This window comes from Nycticebus coucang, chromosome 18 (genome assembly GCF_027406575.1).
Source record: "Nycticebus coucang isolate mNycCou1 chromosome 18, mNycCou1.pri, whole genome shotgun sequence".
Taxonomy (NCBI): Eukaryota; Metazoa; Chordata; class Mammalia; order Primates; family Lorisidae; genus Nycticebus; species Nycticebus coucang.
In genome coordinates, this window is record NC_069797.1 from 61,523,585 (window position 1) to 61,544,447 (window position 20,863).

Here is a 20,863-nt window from a genome sequence, read left to right on the forward strand (position 1 = left end):
AGGGAGGAGAGGGGAAGGCGCGCGGGACACTGAATCCAGCGCAGCGGCAGCTAGGTTCAGTCTGATTTCAAAGCCGGCTGACTGCCACTCTGGGGCCTTCTTCCACCCACAGAGCTCTGGCGTATTCTGGCGGGGCTACTGTTGACAATGGGGACCTAGTCTCTGAAGGGTAAAGTGAAGATTTCTCTACTTCCAGGAATTCTTCCTTTTCAGCTCTGGCAGTAGGAAATAAAGGGAGGAAGATGTCAAAAGTTCTGTCCACTTAGAAGGGCCAGAGGAGGTTACAGCTTTTTCCCAGAGATGCAGTGGGATGGGGAGCTAGAGAGCCAGGCCAGACGAAGACTCCTAGGTGTGTGTGCAGGGGCGGTCACCCCTGCCCTGAGGGCTCCGCCGAGAGGGGGCGCTGTAGCCTCCCCACGCCCTGCCCGCGGGTTCCCAACTGCGTTTGCTGCGCTGTAGCGCAATGCGCGCTCCGCTGCTTTCAGGTTCTCCCTAGTCTTACAGGGAGGGCAGCCCCATCTCCCTTTCATCTCGGGCTTCCAAGGTCTGACCCCCTGCCTGGACCAAACTGGGCAGCCTCTCAGTTTGCAAAATGAATGAATGAATGGACAAATGAATAAAAGCTTGTTCTGCAGAGCTTTCGAGTCTCAGGGCCCACCAGGCGTGTCAATACCAAAGGAGCTGGGGGTCGGACCCAAATCCTGGCCCAGCTGAAGTGGGAGCGAAGGGAACCTCTGGCCAGCAGCAGGGCGGGAACTGTCCAAAGCAGATCCCAGTTTCACCCGGTTTGGGAGGAGGCTCCGCTCAGTCGGGGTTACCATATACCCCAGCTCCCTGTAGCCTCGCGCTCATAAAATTTCACCTGGGCTCCTTCAAGTCTCCCCGAGAATCCTCGGATTTCCAAGGCCCGGACCTGAAGCCCGGCGGGAGACGGGAGGCAGCTTCCTTTCCCGCTGCCCCTTCCCTCATCCCCCCCGCCCGGCTTCTCCTCGGGCTGCAGAGGCCGCCACCGCCGCCAGCACGCCCCGCGGACTGCCGCAAACCCGGGATCAGGGACAGGGATTGGCGCCGCTAGGGCGTGGGGAGCCGGCGGGGGAAGGGGAGGGCCGGGAGGAGGCGAGGAGCGGAGGAGGGACCTAAGGGGAGGGGAGAAGGAAAGAGGGAGGGGACGCGCTAGGCGAGGGGGCGGGGAGGCGCGGGGCGGACCGCGGGGGAGGTGGCGGGGACGAGGCGGGCTAGAGGCGGCCGCCTGCCGGGCCGAGTCGGGAAACGGCGGCCAGACTTCCCCGGGAAGGGGCGAGCTACAGCCGGGCCGGGTCCGGCCGGGGATAGTGGAGCCGGGCACCTCCGCACCGGGCAGGGACAGAGGAACCCGGCTACCCACCCCGTGCCGCCCGAGCCGCTACCGCCGGCTGGCCTCTCTGGGATGTCCGAGAGACCCAGGCATCCAGGACGGTAACCGAGCGAGCCCAAGGATGGGACGGCACCCTCAGCTCCATCTCGTCAAGGTAAGAGCGAACCTGTCAGCAGCCCTTGAGCGCGGGCGCCCCAGCCCCGGCAGGCGCGGGACAGGGGTGGACTGTGGGTATGATGGGGGAGGGGTGTGATGCGTGGGTCCCCCGGAGGCTGGGGTTTAAGGGCAGCCTAACTCCGTCTCTCTGGACCTTTGGAGTCAAGGTTGGGTGGGTAGGGGGAGAACTCAGGTGGAAAAAGACATCGTTGTGGCAAAGCCTCCGGGATGTTGGCGGAGGAGAGGGTCCGCCCACCCGGTAACCGGCTCTGTGCAGAGGATCGCTCTAGGCATTCGGGCCGAAGCTTGCTTCCATTCGAGCTCCCCTGCAGACCCCGGCCCCGGGACGGGAGGCTCTAAAGCTGGGTTCCCCACCCCGCCCCAGCACCCTCTAGTTGGCTCCCCGACTCCGCACTCCCCTCCTGCTCCACCCCGCGGTCCTGGAAGCTCCTTCCTGCCCCTTTCCCAGCGCGGCAGTCTGCAAATCCGGGGAGATTAATGCCGCCCGCGCCTCGGAGCCCTAGATCAATATCGCAATCTCCCGGGAGGAGACGGTGCCTCCGGCGGTGGGTGCGGTCGCTCCGCAGCGGCCCGCCGGCCTCTGAGGCGCCGCAGCCCAAGAACGCAACAGCCGCCCTCCGAGCCCTAGCACCCGCGGTTCCCCGCGCTTCGCGGCCGGCTGGCGACGCGGATCCGGTGCCGGAGTTTAGGAAAGTCGCCAGACCGCGTGTCCAGCGTCCGCCGGCCCAAGTTCGGGGGGCTGCCCGCTGGCAGTTTGAGCCTGGGAAGGGCGGAGGGGTCCACAGTCTGACCCGCCGCTAGTGCCAGCCGCCCCTCGCCAGCCCCGAGCTCTCCCCGGAGCGCTGGAGCTCGCTGGGTGCGGGCGCGTCAGCAGCGGCGGCGGGAGAGGCTGGTGGGCCTCGGCGCGCAGCCGGCTGCGGGGAAACCCCTCGCGGAGCTGGCCCGGGGACTGCCTCGCCGGGATCTCGAGACTCTGCAGCTTCGGTGCGGACCGCCTGAGCCGCAAACACAGGCACCCGCTTGACCCGGTTCAGGGCATTCAAAAGCGATTACGTTCAAAAGACTTGAGTGGATTTGGGGGAGGGGTGCGGATTGACCGAATTTCATTTTTCCATCAGTTTTTAAACCGACTGTACGTATACCAGCTCACAAAGTGGTTTGAGTTAAACCAAGATCTAAAAGTGCGGCTGTTGCTGGTCCGTCAGTTGAGACGTTACAAGTTATGAGGCTTTCCCCAACCTCGCCCTCCCCAATACGTATTTGTAAGTTGTTTTTTTGAAATGACTGAGGATTGGTCTCATTGACCCCCATTTCCCCTCCCCCTCCTATTATCTGAGGTCTGGGGACCGCGAACCTAGAGATTATTTTCTGGGTGATCAGGAGACGGGTAAGGAAAGTAAGAAGAAAATATCCAGAGAGCTTGAATAGATGGCACTGAATTGGAATATTTTCCAAAAGGTTTGTGTGTGCCGAACCTTGGTCTAAATTCACAAACCAGTTAGTCCGAATTCAATCTTTTAAACAGATTCAAAGGATTCAACTGTGAGTGTGGTTTTTACCCCAAGTTTACATGGAAATAGATCAATGTTCTTTCTTTGGCCTCTCTTAGAATTGTGTGCAAATCTCTTTTTAGAATTATCATGTTTCCTATAAAAAGATAAAAGTTCTTTTTTCTGTTGTTGCTCTCACTAGGTGCCCTTTATGTCTGGCTTTATATACTCAGTAGGAGCTTAATAAATACCGAATGATTGAGGGGCAGTGAGTGAGTGGATAGCTTGGTTTAAATAATTGCTTGTTTTTGTTTATGTAGCAGGTACAATTTGGTGAGCATTGTTCTGCGTGCTTTGCAAATAGTAAGTTATTTAGTTCTAGGAAGTAGGAATTATTCTTGAAGCACAGAGAGGCTAAGTAGTTTGTTCAAGGTCATACCCCCAGGGATGATAGAGACAGAATTCAAACCTAGGCACTCTCTGATCTAAGGCTTTGTTTTGTATCTTTTACCAGAAACTATTCTAAGCCACTTTAATCTCACCTGAGTTCTGCCAGATGAGAGAGCTCAGGTTGTTTTGTCAGTGTGGGAGTACAGATCTGGGGGAGTTCAGGTTAATGCAAAATCTATCCCTAAGAAGTCAGCCAGTGTTGGGAAAGGATCCCCTTCGGAGCCTATATTGTGGGCCTCTCAATGTTCTGGTTACAGGGTTCTGGGGAAAAGTGTGTGAGACAGAGAGATGGATGTGTGTGTGTGTGTGCATGCGTGTGTGTATTCACGGGTGGAGAGGGAACAAATGAGATATTGTCTCTATCCCCAGGGAAAGGACAGGGGATTGAGCACCTCTGGGTCACTCACCCAGCCACCTGCTGCAAGTCCTCTCAGAGACTCAAGTGTGGCTCAAAATGGTAGGTTCTAGTATCTGTGATGGGTGGAGAAGGCAAGGCCTCAGTAGGTTCTCAAAGAAGAGTGAGTGAGTTCTGAGGAGAAAGCTGATTTTATTGCTGTTATTCTTGTATTATTATTATTGTATTATTAAATACAAGCACTTTAGCTGCATTAGGCAAAGTTTGGAAACCAGAAAGGAAAATTATTACAACCTCACTCTTCTAACCCAGCTACTATATAATTCGTTTTTAAAATAACCCCTTGCAGGTTTTTTCATAAGCACACATCTGGGCGCAGCCATGGCAAGTAGACAGCCCCCTCTCCTGTGTCATAGCCCAGGTCTGTCCCTTATTATTCCTGAGTCTCTGAAGAGAGACTACCAATGCCTGCTGTGTTGCCCATGAGTGGATGTACTTTGCTATCTCTATATTGGTGCATGTTTGGGCCATTTCCAAGTTGTTTCCTTGATTAAATAATATGGTGCCAGGTTTTCGAGGGGAGCATTGGCAGAACGTATGAGGAGGAGAAAACAGTGAGGCCAAGGTTGGGCTGCTATGGCATGTGGGGACAACTGGCCTGGAGAGACGAGGAGCAAAGTAGGGGAGGGGGCTGAAAGCCAGGCCCTTGGGATTTGAAATGCCCAGCATAGGGAGTGGCAGGATTTGGTTGGTCTGGATCTCAAAAAGCATATAGATTATAGAACAGCAGAACAATGACCCAGAGCCAGTGAGGACGAGCTCAAGTGGAAAATCTACTTCTCACCCTTTCTAGCTTTTGGCTCCTTGGAGAGCATCAGCCTCTAGCTGAGTTCAGCTGCACAGAAGGAGTCTGGAGGTCAAAGGTACTCCTTGACAGCACCCAGAGTGCCCATGAGCTCTGGCCATGGTGTGACCTAGAAGGGGGTATTAGGCACAGAGCTGATAACCTCAGCAGCTATTCCATCATCCTGGGAGTCAGCAAACCTGACTTTGTCCCAGGTCTGCTTCCAGTTGGCTGTGTGATTTCAGGTAGGTCACCTTCCCTCTCTGCGCCACAGTTTCTTTCTCTATAAACAGGGGTATTGCACTAGATTCCCCGTTACCTTTCACGTCTCTGTGAAAGGTCTGGTTTTCAAACACTCCTTAGGCCAGGCGTCCTCAAACTTTTTAAACAGGGGGTCAATTCACTGTCCCTCAGACCATTGGAGGGCCGGACTATAGTTAAAAAAAAATAAACTGAACAAATTCCTATGCACACTGCACATATCTTATTTGGAAGTAAAAAATAAAACGGGAACAAATACAATTCACATCGCTTCATGTGGCCCGGGGGCTGCAGTTTGAGGACACCTGCCTTAGGCTGTGACCTCACAGATTTGGTTTCCAGCTCTGCCCAAGCTGAAGAACCGTGGTATGTGGGACTAGGACCTAAGTACTCTCTCTGGGTTTCAGTATTCTGTGTGGTGACATAGGGACAATACCTAACTCATAAGTTTGAGGGAAGAACAAAATGAATTAATGCATGGAGAGTACCTGGCAGAGTTTGCTTTCAGAAAAAGTTGCAAGGTGGCTGCGCATCAGAGGAAATGAGACCATGCCGGAAAAGCAACTAGCAGCTCTTGGACCCTCAGTATATACATTTTTGCATCTTTTACCCTTCATAGCACTGGCCCTAATAATCCATTGCACATAGTAGGTGTTTAACAAATGTCTGTTGACGGGATGGACGGCTTATTGTTGCTTCCTCCGTTTAGCACTGTATAATTGGGGAGAACTCATTGCTGTTTGCAGAGGTGGCAGATGTCTTGTCAAAGCAGAAGGCTGAGAGATGCTCAAACTACCCTGGCAGAAAAGACATCTATGTTTCGGAAAAGACTAGAACTCCCCCTTAAGCCCACTGTGATTATTAAAAAAGAAAAAAAGAAAACAACAAGCAGCCGCCCCATACCTCAATGATTTGGAGAATCCAGTGAGGGTGGAGCCTCAGCCCCTGACACTCCAGCCCTTTTGCTGTGTGACCTGGGGCCTTTCTCGGTGAGAAGGGGGGTGAGGTGATCTCTCCCAGTTCTGATTCTATCCTAACCCATCCACGTCTCAACGAAAGGAAGGGCAAGCGCATTTTGGAGGTAAGAGCAGATTGAGATCTTAGCTGCAGTGTTAAAACAAAGGATAAATTTGTTAATTACAGATGATTCCTGTCCACTCAAGTTCAGAGAGGTCCCTGTTGGCAGAGTCCCTTGGAAATAATGCTTTTGAGTCTGCCCCAGTGGAGCAGTCAGCATCTTCTTCTGGTATGGGTGGGAGCAATGAGTGAAGTAAATGTGGGTTTGAATCCTGACTCTGTTCTGAAGCTCTGGGCAAGTTAGGTTATCACTCTGAACCTCAGTTTCTTCATCTGTACAAAGGCAGGAAATAGTACCTACTTTATGGGATAATCATAAGGACCTCAGGAGATGTCAAGTATGAGATTAAGTACAATCACAGTGTCTGGTACCTAAGTACTTAATAAATATTAGCTATAGTAGAATCATTTAATAAATGATTACCAACTTTCTCAGCCTAAGAAAGACCATCAAAAGGAGGGGTGGCGAGGGGACAGGGTAGAAGAAGGGTGATTGGCAATATAGACTCTTTCTCCGAGTGCTTCTCACAAATCCCTAAGAAAAAGGGTTAGCGCCACTAGCCATCAGCCCAGCTCAGAGGTCAAAGGACAGGGGACCTGCAACATCTCTGACATGTGAAAGCATTTGGCAATGTTTGATACAGGATAAAACAAAATGATTCGCTCACTGGTGCAAACTATTTTGAAAACAACTATCAGGTTTCTATTAGGGAATAAACTTGTTTTTTAATCACTTGTTTTCAGAAGAAGTAATATCTTCTTCAACTAAATTGAAAGACAGGGAGGGAGGAAGACTTCATAAATAGGGACAAGTCCCTCTCTTTCTGTGAAATGGGTGTGTCAGAGTTTGGTTCTAGAAGATAGGTCTCTGCACACAGAACCACTGATTCACATGCTTTAGCCAAACATGTTCTTTGGCAACTGCCCACCCAGCAGCCATTAAACTATTTCTGGGACAAATGAAAATGTCTGTGGATGCTCTTTCTGCCCTGTAAACACAGGCAATTTCATACCCCCAGCCCTGGCCCCTCAGGGTGGGTAGGGGATGGAGTGTGCACCTGCCCCCTCCTCCTATCCACCGGTTTCCACCCTTCAGCCAGTCTGGCCGCTTCCAAGCCTGCAGAACCAAGGAGGCTGGCATCGTTCTGGGCTGGCTTTCTGCACCACCAGAGCTTTAATAGGTTTGGAGCAACCTTGAGGCACAGTGGGAACCTTAGCTGAACTTTTAGGTACCTGGAGGTCAGGGCCTTTGGGAGAATTTGGACAATTTATTGGTCTGTTGGGAGGTACGTAGAGCCGAAGAGCTGGGAGGCAGCCTGCCTGGGGTGCAGGGCTAGGGGTGAGAGGTGGCTGCCGCATCGCCATTTACAAGGGGGACTTTTCTCTCCTTTGATCCGCCCCTCCTTCCTTGTTTTCTAGCCTCTTTGGCAACATGTGCAAAGGCTCTGGGTTTCTGGAAGGTCCTTTCTAGCTCAGTGGAACCCAGAGGTCCCAGCCATTCCTGGACTAGCTCTGGAACAGAGCTGGGTGGGCAGCCTGCGGCACAGATGGGGACAAACGTGTGGCCCAGGGGTGAGGGGCTGGGCTGTGCTGCTGGAAAAGAAAACTGGGCCCAGGTGGGTTTGACTACCTTGGGGATGGGTGGAAGGAGACAGTCTGAGGCCAGTCTTCACACTGTCCAAACAAAGGGTGGGTGATTTTATTATTATAGAAGATTTGGGTATGAGGACAGATAGGCAGATAATGAGACAGAGGCAGGGAGATTCTTGCTTTTTACGTCCTCCTGGTTCTGAGGCCGGAGGTGGCATTTTCTAGACTCCCCCTCTCTCCCTTTCTCCCAAGAATTCCCCCCACCATCCCCATATCGATGCCTGGGACCTTGCTCGGCTGTCAGGAGAGCCCTGGGGAGCAAGGATGTTCTGAGGCCCTGCTATGCATCAGCTGCTGACTCCTGTCAGTGGATTGAGCTCCCCCACCCCCTGCCCTCCCACTGCACCCGGGGCTGGACACCCCTTCCCCAGCAGCAGAGTATAGAAGGGACAGAGCCTGTCCCTTAACTGCTCCCTGGGGTGGGGGCATTCTCTCTCTCTCTTTCAGATACACACACACAAAGGGACCCCTGGGGAGTGAGCTCCTTTTGCAGTGTTGGTAATATACTAGTGTCCCCACCTGCTACTCCCTCAGAGGCTACTGTGCAGTCACCACTTCTCTCCTCTAAGCACAGTCAGACCTATAAAGCAGGTGTGCCACGCTTGCTAGTCTAAGGTCAAGGCTGGAGGATTGACTCTCAGAGGTGCATCTGGGCACCCAGAGGGCCCATGGCCTCAGCAGTGGGAGTTGATGGCAGGTTGGATAGCCTCCATGGCCTCGCAGGGCCACCTGTGCCTGACAGGGAGCCCAAAAGGTTCAGCTACCCCTTCCGCTCTCAGGACAGGCAGAGCGAGGCTGGTCCTTCCATACTGAGTTGGTCTAAGCCCTGTCTTTCCCTTCCCTCCTTCCATCCAGCCCCTCCTGTCCCCACACTCCCCAGCTTCTCTTGGCCAGGTGAGCCATCTACTGAGCTGCTCCCACACCAGGGCACATATGTGTGACCCCATTGAGTCCTCCTGTCCCATTCCAGAGGGGAAAGGACCAGACGTTCTCTGAACCTCTTGCTCTTCCCCTTTGGCCCTCAGCCTCAGTCACACTGTTGTCCTTCCTGCCCTGCCTGCCCCAGAGTAGAATGTCCATGTCTGCTGCTCCTGCTGCAGGGGCTTCTGTCCCCCAGTCTCTCTGTGCCAATATGTCCCAATCCCCTTTGTCATGTCCACCAAAGTCTTCCCAAGCCATTCCTACCCCTCCTCCAGGAAGCCCTCCAGTCTAAGTCTGTCTCTTGCTGGTTGTTCCTTGGTTTTCTCTTCATCCCTTCCCCCAGCATGAGCCTCTACCTTGGGTGGAGCCTGGACATGTGTGCACGTGGACAAATGGGCAACATGGGCCTTCCAGCTCCTCAGTGTGTCCCCCAACAGCAGCTGAAACGCTTCACTAACCAGATCACACACAGACCCGTGGTGACCCACATCGAACACAAGGCCTTGTTCCCACCATAGATTCTGAGCTCTGCCCAGGCCAGGAGGATTCCCTTACAAAACAAAAACCGAAAACTGTGTGCCCGGCATCTAGTCAAGAACTGTGCACACAGTGGGTGCACAATAGATGCTGAATTTAACAGCAGGCCTCTCCTTCCTTACTCCTGCTCCCCACTCAGTGAGTGTATGGAGGTGCTATGATGACAGGAGACACAAATGACAAGCTAGACAGGTCCCTGTTCCTCTGCGTGCAGATTTGTGACTCAACAGCTTATCAAGGGCTACACTGCTGGCACCACTTAGTAACACCAAGCTATGCTAGCGCTGCCCTGTATTCCCACCCCCACCCCTGCCCTGGTCCCCGTAGCACTGGGGGCATTTGTCCATGTGCACACAAAAGTAGCCCTTTGTTTCATAAGGGGTTCTGGGCAGGGCTGGTGGGAAATGTCACTAGAGGGAGGAAATGTCACTAGAAGGAGGTGTGGAGCTGGGGTCTCCAGAGAGTAGGTCCAGGGCACTTTAGTCCCCAAGCAGGGCCTGGAGGGCCCTTGACAGCGTGGACTGCCCTGGTTCTGCTGGTTATGAGGCAGGAATGGCCAGGCGAGGCAGATGTGCCGAGAGCACCAGCATCCCTGGCTGCCTCCATGGGATCCTGTCCCTACATCTACATCCCACCCCTCCAGCTCACTGTGGGCACTGGGGGCGAGGGGGGGTGGCCTTTCCAGATTGCTGCGCCTCAATGGCCTGACCTTAAACAGGCTGTGAAACTCCAGGCGTAGGATGGCTTGTGTTCCTGTCCCCTCTCCCCCGCCCCGAGCGGCGGAGCACCCCTGAGGAAGAAGCACTGTCCTTAAAGCTGACTGGGCACGAAGCCTGGATTTAGAGTCAGCTTTGCCACTTCTTGGCCGGGTGACGTTGGGAAAGTCACACAGCTTCTCTGGGCCTGTGTCCTCTTTACTAGACATTGATGGAGATGGCCTGCTCCCACTGAAGCTTCATAAGGGGACCTTATGCTGCTGCTTTCCTGGGTCGGATCCTTCCCCCAGCCTCTGCTGCCCTCCCCAAGCCTCAGCTTGGGGTTAAGCCTGACCATCACGCACGACCCTCCTCTTCCAGCAGGCCTTCTCGAACGAGCCATCTCACTCTGTCCTCCAGCTAAAACTGGGCTCTCAGACCAGCAGTGGGGAAGGATGGTGTGCATTTGTCCAGTCCGTGGCAGACTGGCGTGTAGTCCTGACTGTGCAGCCTACACCACGATTCACCTGGAGAATCTGACGGCTTCTGAATTGGTCTAGACTCTGTTCATTGAGATGAGTCTATTGACAAACTTGCTTGGATGTCACAGCAAGGGCAAATTCACATCAAAATTTCCAAATGCTTACTGTCCATTTTTGTACTTGTCGAGTTGTAGACCAGTAACAGTTTGTGCTGGCAAACTTGACCAGTTGGACCAGTCCTGCCCAACTACCCTTTGAATAGTGTTGATCTAAACCCCTCCTTTGGGGCCAGAATTCCCTGCCTGGCTCGGATCCCAGGTTTGCTGTCTGCCGGAGCCAGGCCCTCCTCCGTGCTCTTTGCACCCGGGCAGCTCTCATCGCAGGATTTGAGCAGTACCCACAGCTGCAGCCAAGGCTGGGCTGACTGAGATAGGAGGACCCCACAGCCAGACCCAGAGCCCCCATGATGGCAGCTCTAGGCTGGCCCCTCCCTGCACTGCCTTCCCATCAGCTACACCTTGGCTCAAGGTGAGGAGAGGACTGTTGACCTTCAATGTGTCACAAGCCCTAGGGAGGGAGGGAAATTTGGCCCTGGGACAGGTGACTCTGGTGGAGCCTCCCTGGGTGAGCTCAGCTCTCTGACTCTGGGAAGAGGCTGCTGTTCCAGCTCTTTCTGTGCTGCCTGGCTCCCCACTTTGGCTGCATCAGCATGTGGACCTTCCTGCACCTCCCGCATCTCCAGCCTTTCCCACATACACCCCCCTCTCCAAGGGGGAGGCCTGGAGGAGCTGACCCAGCAGGACCAGGACAGCAGTGACAGCGGAGTCCCCCTCTGTCCATCTAGCCAGGAGAGGTCATTTGCTCCAGTCCCCAGCATTCAGATTGTAGGCAAATGACTGTTCCAAGGTTACACAGGGTGTCTGCTGGACAGAATGCCATCCAGGGCCTCCTAGAAGTCTCCTTCAAGTTTCAAAGTTGCCTCCCTCTTGATCTCTCCATTTTTTCCAAGTTTCCTTCCCCCTGCCCCATAATGGGCAGGCATGGGAATATCTTCAGAACTGGGGGAGCTTTATGACCCTCGCAACCCCAGCACGATTGACACTTGGGGCTGGATAATTCTTTGCTATGGGGATTGTCCTGTGCATTTTAGGATGGTTAGCGGCATCCCTGGCCTTTACCCAGGAAATGTCAGTAGCATTCCTCTAGTTATAGCAACAAGAAAGTCTCCAGACATTACCAAACGTCCCCTGGTGGGCAAAGTGGTCCCACATAAAAATCACTGAGCTGGTTCAGTTATCTTTAGCTCTGCTGATAACTTCAGAGGCCTGGGGAGCATTAAAAGTGCTCAGGACTCCTGAGCTTCCTGCAGGCCTGCTGGACACTGGTTTACGGGATGAACAGTGAAAAATGGAATCTTCTGTCTCCCAGGTCAGATGCCAGGCACTGTCTGGAAACTTCTGGGTTTATCTAATTTACTTCTTTTATAGACAAAGAAACAGAGGACAGCCATTGCCTATTTTATGGACAATTCTATTCCTAATCCTGTCTTAATTCTCCCTGCTCAATGGGGGTTTGGTGGTCTAGCAGCCCCCTTTCAACCAACCCCTTGTGGGTTTGGAAGGCAGTTATATCTCCAGAAAAAAATAGCCTTAAACCCTTTAGTCTACTCCAATAAAATAGAACCTAATTTCTAGTCATCAGACCATCTCTTCCTTCCTGCCCCTTTTTAAACCCCCTTTGAAACAAAGCTCCTTAAAGGACAACCTGTTTCTGCTGACATAAAAATCCCCTCACTTTACACTTGTCAGAGAGCAGCTGAGCTGAGTGCACAGCTGATCATGTCACCTGCATGGTTAGTGTCTCCGTGGCTGTCCTACACTTTTGCATGGCTGGTCTCCACAGCTGTCCCCGTACTTTGGCCCTGCCTTCCACCCCTTCAGGGATGCTTCGCCTGTGTCTGGGAGCCACTCACAGCTGGATCAGAGCCCCAGGCAGGGCTTCTCTCTTCTGGGAGAACCAAACTCAGCCCTTCCTGCATCCTAGCCACTGACCTACTAGTATCCACCCCGCAATTCCCAACCAGAAGCCAGAGTTCAAGAGGCAAAGGAAATCTGTACCCTCGTGTCTTTTGGAGGATCCGTGCATGTGAAGAGGAGGATGAGAGAGAGAGAGAGAGTCAGGACAGGCAGAGAAACAGGCTGTGCTGCCGGGGGCAGGATCACAGCTCCAATTCATGCCCCTCCCACTGCTGCGGTCACATCTGTGGGCAAGCCATCATCTCTGTGTGCTTCAGTGTGTCATTTGTGCAGTGGGAAGACAGTAAAGGCTCTAATTCTTGGGGTTGAAAATTTCACAGGGTCTGGCACTGTGCAAGCCTTTAGGAAAAGCTAAAGAGAGAAAGAAGGGAGGGAAGGAGGAACATGGAGGCCAGGGAAGACCGAGACAGGTAGGGAGGTTAAGACAGGAAGAGAAGGGTATTGAGAGAGGCAGGGAGGCCAAGAAGGCAGGAGCCATAAGAACGTATCGATGAGAGGATCCAAGAGGGAGTCAGACCAAGAGGGGGAGAGAATGGGTGCCCAAGAGGCAGGAAGGAGGCAAGATGGATGGGAAGGTAGCTCCTGGGTACCCCCTCCCCATGCTCAGCAAGTCCCCATCATTGATAATGATGTATACACTCCATTTGTATGGAGTGTATAGCCGCAGGTCATGGGAACACAGGGAGGTGGAAAGTGCGTGTGCAAGCCCCAGCTGGGTATGCCAGCTCTCAAAGGCAGCAGCTTGCAGAGTCCCGTAATAGTGATCCCTGCCATTTGTTCTCACTGTGTGTTTGGCCTTGTGCTGTTCTAAATGCACCATATTGTTGAATAAGAGTTTGGGGGTGTGTGTGTGTGTGAATATTTTATCCTTATTAGTCCCTTTACAGATGGAGAAACTGAGACGTAGAGAGGGTAAGTGATTTGCCCAAGGTCACACAGGTAGCAAAGATTCCGATGTGGATTTCTCTGCCTTCAGAGTTAAAGGTCTGAATTTCTACTCTCCTCTAAGTCCAGGAGCCAGAACGCAGTCAGGTCTGGAGTGTAGAACACCCAGGGCCCTCCTCACATTACAGAGGAAACTGAGGCAGGCAAGGGTGCAGAGAGGTGATTTCTCCATGGTCACAGAGCAAGTTCATCAGTCAAAATGGGATCCTAGCCTCACCTCCCCACTCCAAAGTGTTCTTTCCTTCAGTGCACCCTTCTGGAGTCCAAGGAGGGGGAAGCACGGACCCAGGGGAGGAGGAAGCTCTTCCTGAGTGGGAGAAAAAGAGAGAGGTAGACGAGGAAGAAGGGAGCCCATGAAAAGGTCCTCATGGGAGTCATTGTGGGAGCCCATTGTTAAAGGGGGCAGAAAGTGAAAACCCATCTGTTCATTTGTTCTCCATCAGTCATATATTCATTCAACAAACATGTTGGGGCCTACTGGTTTAGTCTGTGGTTAAAGGGGGCAGAAAGTGAAAACCCATCTGTTCATTTATTCTCCATCAGTCATTTATTCATTCGTGTTGGGCCCCATTGAGGGTACAAAAATAGCCAAACACAGATCCTGTCCTCGAGGAACTTTTAATCCAAGCAAATAGTATATCTGGGACATTGGAGGGGCATGTGTGACCTTCAGAGCAGGGGTCTCACGGCCTTGCTATCCGCCAGGGATGAGTGAAACAGGTGGCCCTCTGGTCCTGCCTTACTAGGGTAGAAGAGGAATGAAGTAGCAGGGAAAGGGCCCAGGGTAGAGTCGGGGGCAGGGCACAGGGCCCCAGGGAGAGACCTGGAAGCGGGGAACACCCTGGTGTGCCCCCTACCTTAACTGTAGGCAGGAGATTTTCCTTTCCATTTTCTCCACTCTGTACAATAGCAATTTAAGTTAATTAAATGTAACAATAAATTATTTCTCATCTGCCTGAAATAATCTTTCACTACTCACCCACTTTGGGGGGAAGCATAAGCTCTTTGCCTTGGCTGGGGACAGGGTGTGGCTGTCATAGGAAGGGGCTGTGGGAGGAGGGCCAGGCTGAGTCAGTAGAGGGAGAAGAGGCTGCTCCAGGTAAAAGTCTTGGGCCATGAAGAGAGCTGAGAAAGGACTCTGGCTCTGGCTTCCTCTGTCCCCATCTGGCTTTACTCTGGCTGGGCCCTGTGGGTTGGGAAAAGGTGCCCTGTGCAGGTCCTGTTCTGCTGGTGTGCAGCTCACAAGTCTAGTCCTCACTGCCCTCTCTGCCTGGCACCTTGTGCCCTGCAGAAACCGCAGTTCCACGCAGGGCCTGTCCCTCTCTTGTACCCAATCAGTCCATAACCACAGCTAGAGACCCACAGGCAGGTTTCTGAGGAGTTGTTTTTTGTTGTTGTTGTTTTGACACAGAGTCTTATTTTGTCACCCCTGTGTCCTCGTGGCATCACAGCTCACAGCAACCTCAAACTCTTGGGCTCAAGCAATCCTCTTGCCTCAGTCTCCCAAGTGCCCACCACAACATCTAGTTTTTTTTGGTGTGTGTAGAGACAGTCTCACTTTATCACCCTTGGTGGAGTGCGGTGACATCATACAGCGCACAGCAACCTCCAACTCCTAGGCTTAGGCTCTTGCCTCAGCCTCCCGAGTAGCTGGGACTACAGGTGCCCACCACAACGCCTGGCTATTTTTTTGTTGCAATTTGGCCGGGGCCGGGTTTGAACCCCCCCACCCTCGGTATATGGGGCCAGCACCCTACCACGGGTGCTGCCCTTGGTTATTTTTTTTTAAGAGATGGGATCTCACTCTTGCTCAGGCTATTCTCGAACTCCTGAGCTCAAGCAATCCACCCATCTCTGCCTCCCAGAGTGCTAGGATTACAGGCATGAGCCACTGTTCCCAGCCTAGGTTTCTGAGGAGTTGATTTCACATCTTTTATTTCTTTTTTTTAATTTTTTTTTTATTTTTGAGTATCTTGTTTTTCTAATCTTTTTTCCCCCTATTTACTTAAGTAGCATAGCAGTTTGGGCTACAACTCAGATTTGTATACAGCTTTTAAATTCCATATTGTATCCTAAGAATCTCTTCATGTTAATATCATGCCACACCATTACATCTGAAATGACTTTAACACATTTAATCACACATCTTTTGTTTCTGCAAACCAGATCCTGGCTTTTAAACGCAGCAGGGAATCCAGCTTTTTAAAGAAATCTTGATTTATGAATACCTTTCTTTTTCACATTTAGATTTTCTTCTTTCAGCTTTGCTTAAATCAAGCTATACCTGAACACAGCATGGAGCAAATCTGAGTCAGAATGGCCAGAGGGCCCGGCACAGTGGCTCGTGCCTGCAATCCTAGCACTCTAGGAGGACAAAGTGGGAGGATCGCTTGAGCTCAAGAGTTCAAGACCAGCCTGAGCAAAGCAAGGCCCTGAAAATTGAAAAAACTATCTGGGCGTGGTGTTGCATGCACACCTGTAGACTCAGCTACTCAGGAGGCTGAGGCAGGAGGATTGCTTGAACCCAAGAGTTTGAGGTTGCTGGGAGCTGTGATTGTGCCACTGCTCTCTAGCCAGGGCCACAGAACAATACTCTGTCTCCTCCTCCCCCAAAAAAGGAATGGTCAGCAATTGGGATTGTGGGGTCTGTAGACTCCAGGCCCCAGGAACTTGGCCACTGGGTGGCAGCAAGGCTGGGGGGCCTTGCCTTTTGGAGGGCTGGGATCATGGCTACACTTGGGAGTCAAGGCCTGCCAAAGTCTCCCAAGCCAGTAGTCCCTGACCTACTGAGCTGCCTCCATGGCACAGCACTATGACTCTGGGCTTTCACCTCCCCGTGCTGGGAATGATGACATTGGCAAGCTCGTGTTGTCCAGTGCCCAGGAGCTGACCTTGGGCTCCAGGCCTGCTGGATCCATCTCAGCTCAGCATTCATGCCCCTCTAAAGGCAGCTGGCCCCACCCCCACAGACTCAGGTGCCTCCCTTGGCCCAGACAGGCTGCATCAGCTCACCTCTCTGGGAAGCCCACCCTGGCCTGACTCCACGGCTCCTCTGCTCTCAGTTATGGGCACCTTGTCTCGCCGTGTCCTCTGTGTGTGTGTGTCCTCCTCTACCTCTTCTGACTTCCTTTTCTTTTTAGCAAATCATAGACTTATCTGTGGGATCCTTGAATGTAAGGATCCCAGTCTAGCAAGAGGGTTGGAGACGTCACTACATCAAGTTTTTTTTAGGCTGAAAAAAAAAATCCCTCCCCAGAGGAAAACTTACAGAGAAGCAGAATGGCAGGACGGAGAGCAGGGAAAGGCTGGTCCACCCGTAGTGCCTTCCCCAGGGTGCAGTAAAGTCTCGATAATAATCCTGCTGGTACCTGTAGGGTGGTCCACACCCCTGTGATGTGGGTAAGAGAGACCACATTGTCCCTGCTTCACAGATAGGGAAGCTGAGTCTCAGAGGGTTCAGGTGACTCACCCAGTAGCACAGTCAGCAGCCACAGGACTGGGCTGGGAGCTCTGCAGAAGGATGGGGAATATCGCCACAGGGTCCCCCTGGAACCACCAGCCCTGTGAAGGGAGACAGGTAGGACCCCTCCTCGCTCCTCAGGGACTTTTAGGAACAAGGCCCCAGTTGCCACACCTTTTTGCCTCCAGTGACTCATCAGGAACCCCACAAAAAAAAAAAAGGTTAATATCCGAACTATCCCATCAAAGGAAATTGCACTTTTGTGCCTTTAAGATCAAGCTAGCTTCAGCAACGTGGTTATTTATGGTCTCTAATAAGTATTTTCCGGGTGTGATTAACCTTTATGCCAAAGTCACACTGGAAATTGGGATGGCAGCTTCGATTCCAGCTTCGCTGTGTGCTGGCCAGGGGGTGGGCTGTGGACAGCCGCCAGGGCCCAGCCCTCTGCCCCATCCCTCCAGGGGCTCCTGCCAGGCCCCTGTCCTGACCTGGGCTGGGCCAGACAGGAAGGTGTGATCTCTGTCTCTCCATCTTTCATCTACTGGGAAGACAGACATGGATTGCCTGCTTACTGGATCCTGATTCCCACTCGGCTGCTACAAATAGTTCTGTGACCTCGGGCACCTCAACAACCCTGCTTTCCACACGGGGAGCATAAGACCTGCCCCGTCTGCTTTTTCCATCTTTAGGCAGTCCTTGTATACACCACAACTAAGCTGTAGCACACCCTTGGCCTTAGACTTAACCTTCAAGTTGGCTATTTGGCCACTGGCTATTTGGCCAGTGTAGCTGAGGTGCAAGTTTTATTTTGGGCGTTGGGGCTGCCAGGCTGGTGTGCGGAAGCAAGGCATCAGCTGGTAGGGGACCCTCATGCTCTTCCAGCTTCAGAGTTCCAGTGCCAGTTTGGTCTCTGCTAGTTGGAAAATGGTGAATCTCATAACATCCTAAAACCTTGGTATGTCAGAAACAGTTCTGAAAGGATAGCCAGCAGCTGGGGCTGCTGGTGGAGTGGAGGGACAAACAGAGGGTCTAGGAAAGTGTTAGGCCACAAGCGCTTTGATATGATTTAAGAGAAGATGACAAGTCACGTGGGTGGGCCCCTGCTGTGACCTCCTTCACCAGGTGCTCTGACCATGGTTCTCACCCTTTTGGGGGTGCTAGACCTTGCTGAGAAGTAGAGAAAGCTATGAGCCTGCCCCAGAAAGGTGGTTTTGATTACACACGCCATTCTGCATGTGATAGCAGGGTCTTCACACTGCCTGCCCCTCAGATTAAGAATTTTCTGTTTTAAGAGGAAGCAAACAACATCCTTGAAACTTTAGGGCCTGCTCCTGCCAGTGCAGTAATTACCTGTCAACACAGATAGAAAACTACAGTGGTTGGGGGTGGTGCCTGTGGCTTAGTGACAGGGCACCAGCCCCAAATACCAAGGATGGCAGATTCGAACCTGGCCCCTGCCAAACCACAAAACAAAAAAATAGCTGGGCATTGTGGCGGGCACCTGTAGTCCCAGCTACTCCGGAGGCTGAGGCAAGAGAATTGCCTAAGCCCAGGAGTTGAAGGTTGCTGTGAGCTGTGACACCTCAGCACTCTACTGAGGGTGATAAAGTGAGACTCTGTCTCTAATTTTAAAAAAAGAAAAGAAAAGAAAACTACAGTGAACATTAAAGAGGGGGTCCACAGATGACGGGAGGAAATAGGAAGGAAAACACTGGACTTTTCCCAGAAGTGTGACTCAGGAATAAGTCAGAAGCCCTCACAAAGCTTCCACAGGGCAAAGAGGATATGCAGACAGAAATTCTGCTACAGAGCCGACCTTTCCCCAGAAGAAAGGTTTGTTTGGGAATTTTAAGAAGTATTTTTCTTTGCATAATGCAACACCAGTCCTCTGTTGGTAGAAAATGGCTTTGTGTGCCATCACATTCAAGAGAGAGATGTTAAGTGTCAGAGTTATAAGCAGCTGAGCACAGACCAGCCCTTTGCCTGCGGCATTTGGTTTGGTTTTATGAATCTAGATTTGCTGTGCTCTTCTGTGAATCCCAGGACATTAAGATGCGAGAAGAAGAACTTCTGGCCTGTGTATTTACCGTCTAATTAGAGCCTTGGATCCTAAGTGCTTTGTACTGAGATGGTTTCCATGCACCCAGGACTAGTCTGAGGGCTCCATCTGTGAGCTCATCAGCATGGGGGCTGGCACGTGTGCGGAATGCACGGGGGACAAGGGGCATATTGAAGGGGTAACTGAGCTTCTTTGCTTTGAAGGGTTGGGCAGGTGCTGCCAAGGAAAGCTGCCCTGGAACTAGTGTTTGAGGAATGCAGAGTTCACCAAGAGTGGGGAGGGAGCAAAACACTGCAGGGGCAGAAGTGTTCAGAAACTGGAAAGAGATGAGGAGATGATAATTCGATGTGAATAGAACATGACGTGCCTTCAAGGGGAATTGGAAGACCAAAGCCTGGCTTAAGGGTTAGATGGATAATGGTGGAATGTCAGGGTTCATATTTTCTAATAGGGTGTTTCCAATTTCTTTAATTTGACTGCTGAATTGGCTCTGGGAGCCTCAGTTTGTGTGTGTGTGTGTGTGTGTGTGTGTGTGTGTGTGTGTGTGTGTGTGTTGGGAGGTGGCATGGGAAAGAGTGGGATGAGAAGTAGGGGGCAGGGATTTCCAGTGCCCTTCTAGAAGGGGCCTCAGGCCATAACAGCTGAGCTTCTCTGTCTGGGGACAGGGCGGAACGGGACGGGGTCCCTGCTGACTGTGCTGAGAGAGCAGTGCGGCTTTGTCATGAGGACACTTTGCTTTCTGCTTAGCTGGTAGGAATCACTGGCTAGCCTGGTGGCTTCCTTCTCTCTCTATTTCTGTGTTTTCATTTGGAGAATGAGGGTAAAGATATTTCTCTATCTCTCAGGAGACTGTGGAGTTTAATTACTGATTAATAAAGTGTTGGAAGTTCCTTGGGGCTAGAGAGATGAATGAGTTTGTTATAATCACTCCCAAGTCCCAGAAGCGAGTTACCCAACACCAGTGCCATTTTCCTGAGTATCCCTCATGCCAAGCATGGGATGCGGGGCTGGGGGTGTCTTTGGAACCCGGGGCTTGGTCCAGTGACAGCAGAGAGCCCCCTCCAAGTGTCCAGCAAGGGAATGGAGTAAACACCACCACTAAGGAGCCATGCAGGCACTGAGGGGACTACGAGGGTGAGTCATCAGCATAGGGGCTTCCTGCAGGAGGTGAGGGGTGGGACCGGGCTCTGCCCAGAAGTGGAGACTCCACCTCTCCTGGAAATGGGGTAGGAGAGAGTGGGTAGACCCTGCCTTCGTCATCAGAACAGGAGAGGGAGGAAAGGGGTCCTGGCCAAGGGGGGCGGCTCAGGTGGGGGTGGGGGGCAGGCTGGGGAGGATATCCTTAGCAGGTGAGCACAGAAAGCTGGGCTGTGGGAAAGGGCAGGTCAGTTTGCTTCTAAGGGATGGAGTTAGCTTGGAAGAGCAAGACACGACTAATGAGAGGCCAGTGAGGCATTCTCCTCAAGCGACCATGTAAGGAAGTACCAAAAACCTCAGTAATAATGATAAATAATATTTAAATATTATTACTGGTGGCTCATGCCTGTAATCCCAGAACTTTGGAGGCTGAGAGAGGAGGATTGCTCAAGGGCTGAGAGAGGAGGATTGCTTCAAGACCAGCCTGGACAATAGACCCCGTCTCTAAAATATATGCACTAAAATAGTACATGTCTTGACCACTAAGTTTTGTGATGGCCCCTTCACTGTGGCAGGTGCAGCCCGTGCAGGAGGGCTGCATGGGCTGCATGCTGCTTGGACTGGCCACCACCCTGTTCTAGCCTTGACCCTAGACTAGCCTCATGCTCTCGAAGGGACTTGGATGAGCCCTACCTCTCTCTCAGACTCATTTGCCTGCTGTGAAATCCTAAAACAGAGCTAGGAGTCGGTGTTTGGAGTTCTTCAGTGAATTTTGTAGATGGTAGGGAAACAAGCGGGGACTGAGATAAATGACTGGGGACCCGGGAGAGGGTCAGAAGGAGGGGACCTTAGGAAGAAAGAGCAGAGGAGCAGGACAGTGATGAGGACAGCAGCCTCCTGTGAGGTTTCCTGACTGGGAGCTCTGTTGGTCAC

General features: G+C 52.2%; 1 protein-coding gene across 1 annotated transcript in view; it reads left to right on the top strand.

Annotated features, from left to right (window-relative positions):
• The first annotated feature begins 1,262 nt into the window (after positions 1-1,262).
• CRHR1 (corticotropin releasing hormone receptor 1) overlaps positions 1,263-20,863 on the top strand; it is a 48,789-nt gene continuing 29,188 nt past the window's right edge. The window contains exon 1 of the mRNA XM_053570340.1: positions 1,263-1,508. Coding sequence (XP_053426315.1) covers positions 1,476-1,508 — 33 coding nt within the window. The 5' untranslated portion in view covers positions 1,263-1,475. The remainder of the gene's footprint in view (positions 1,509-20,863) is intronic.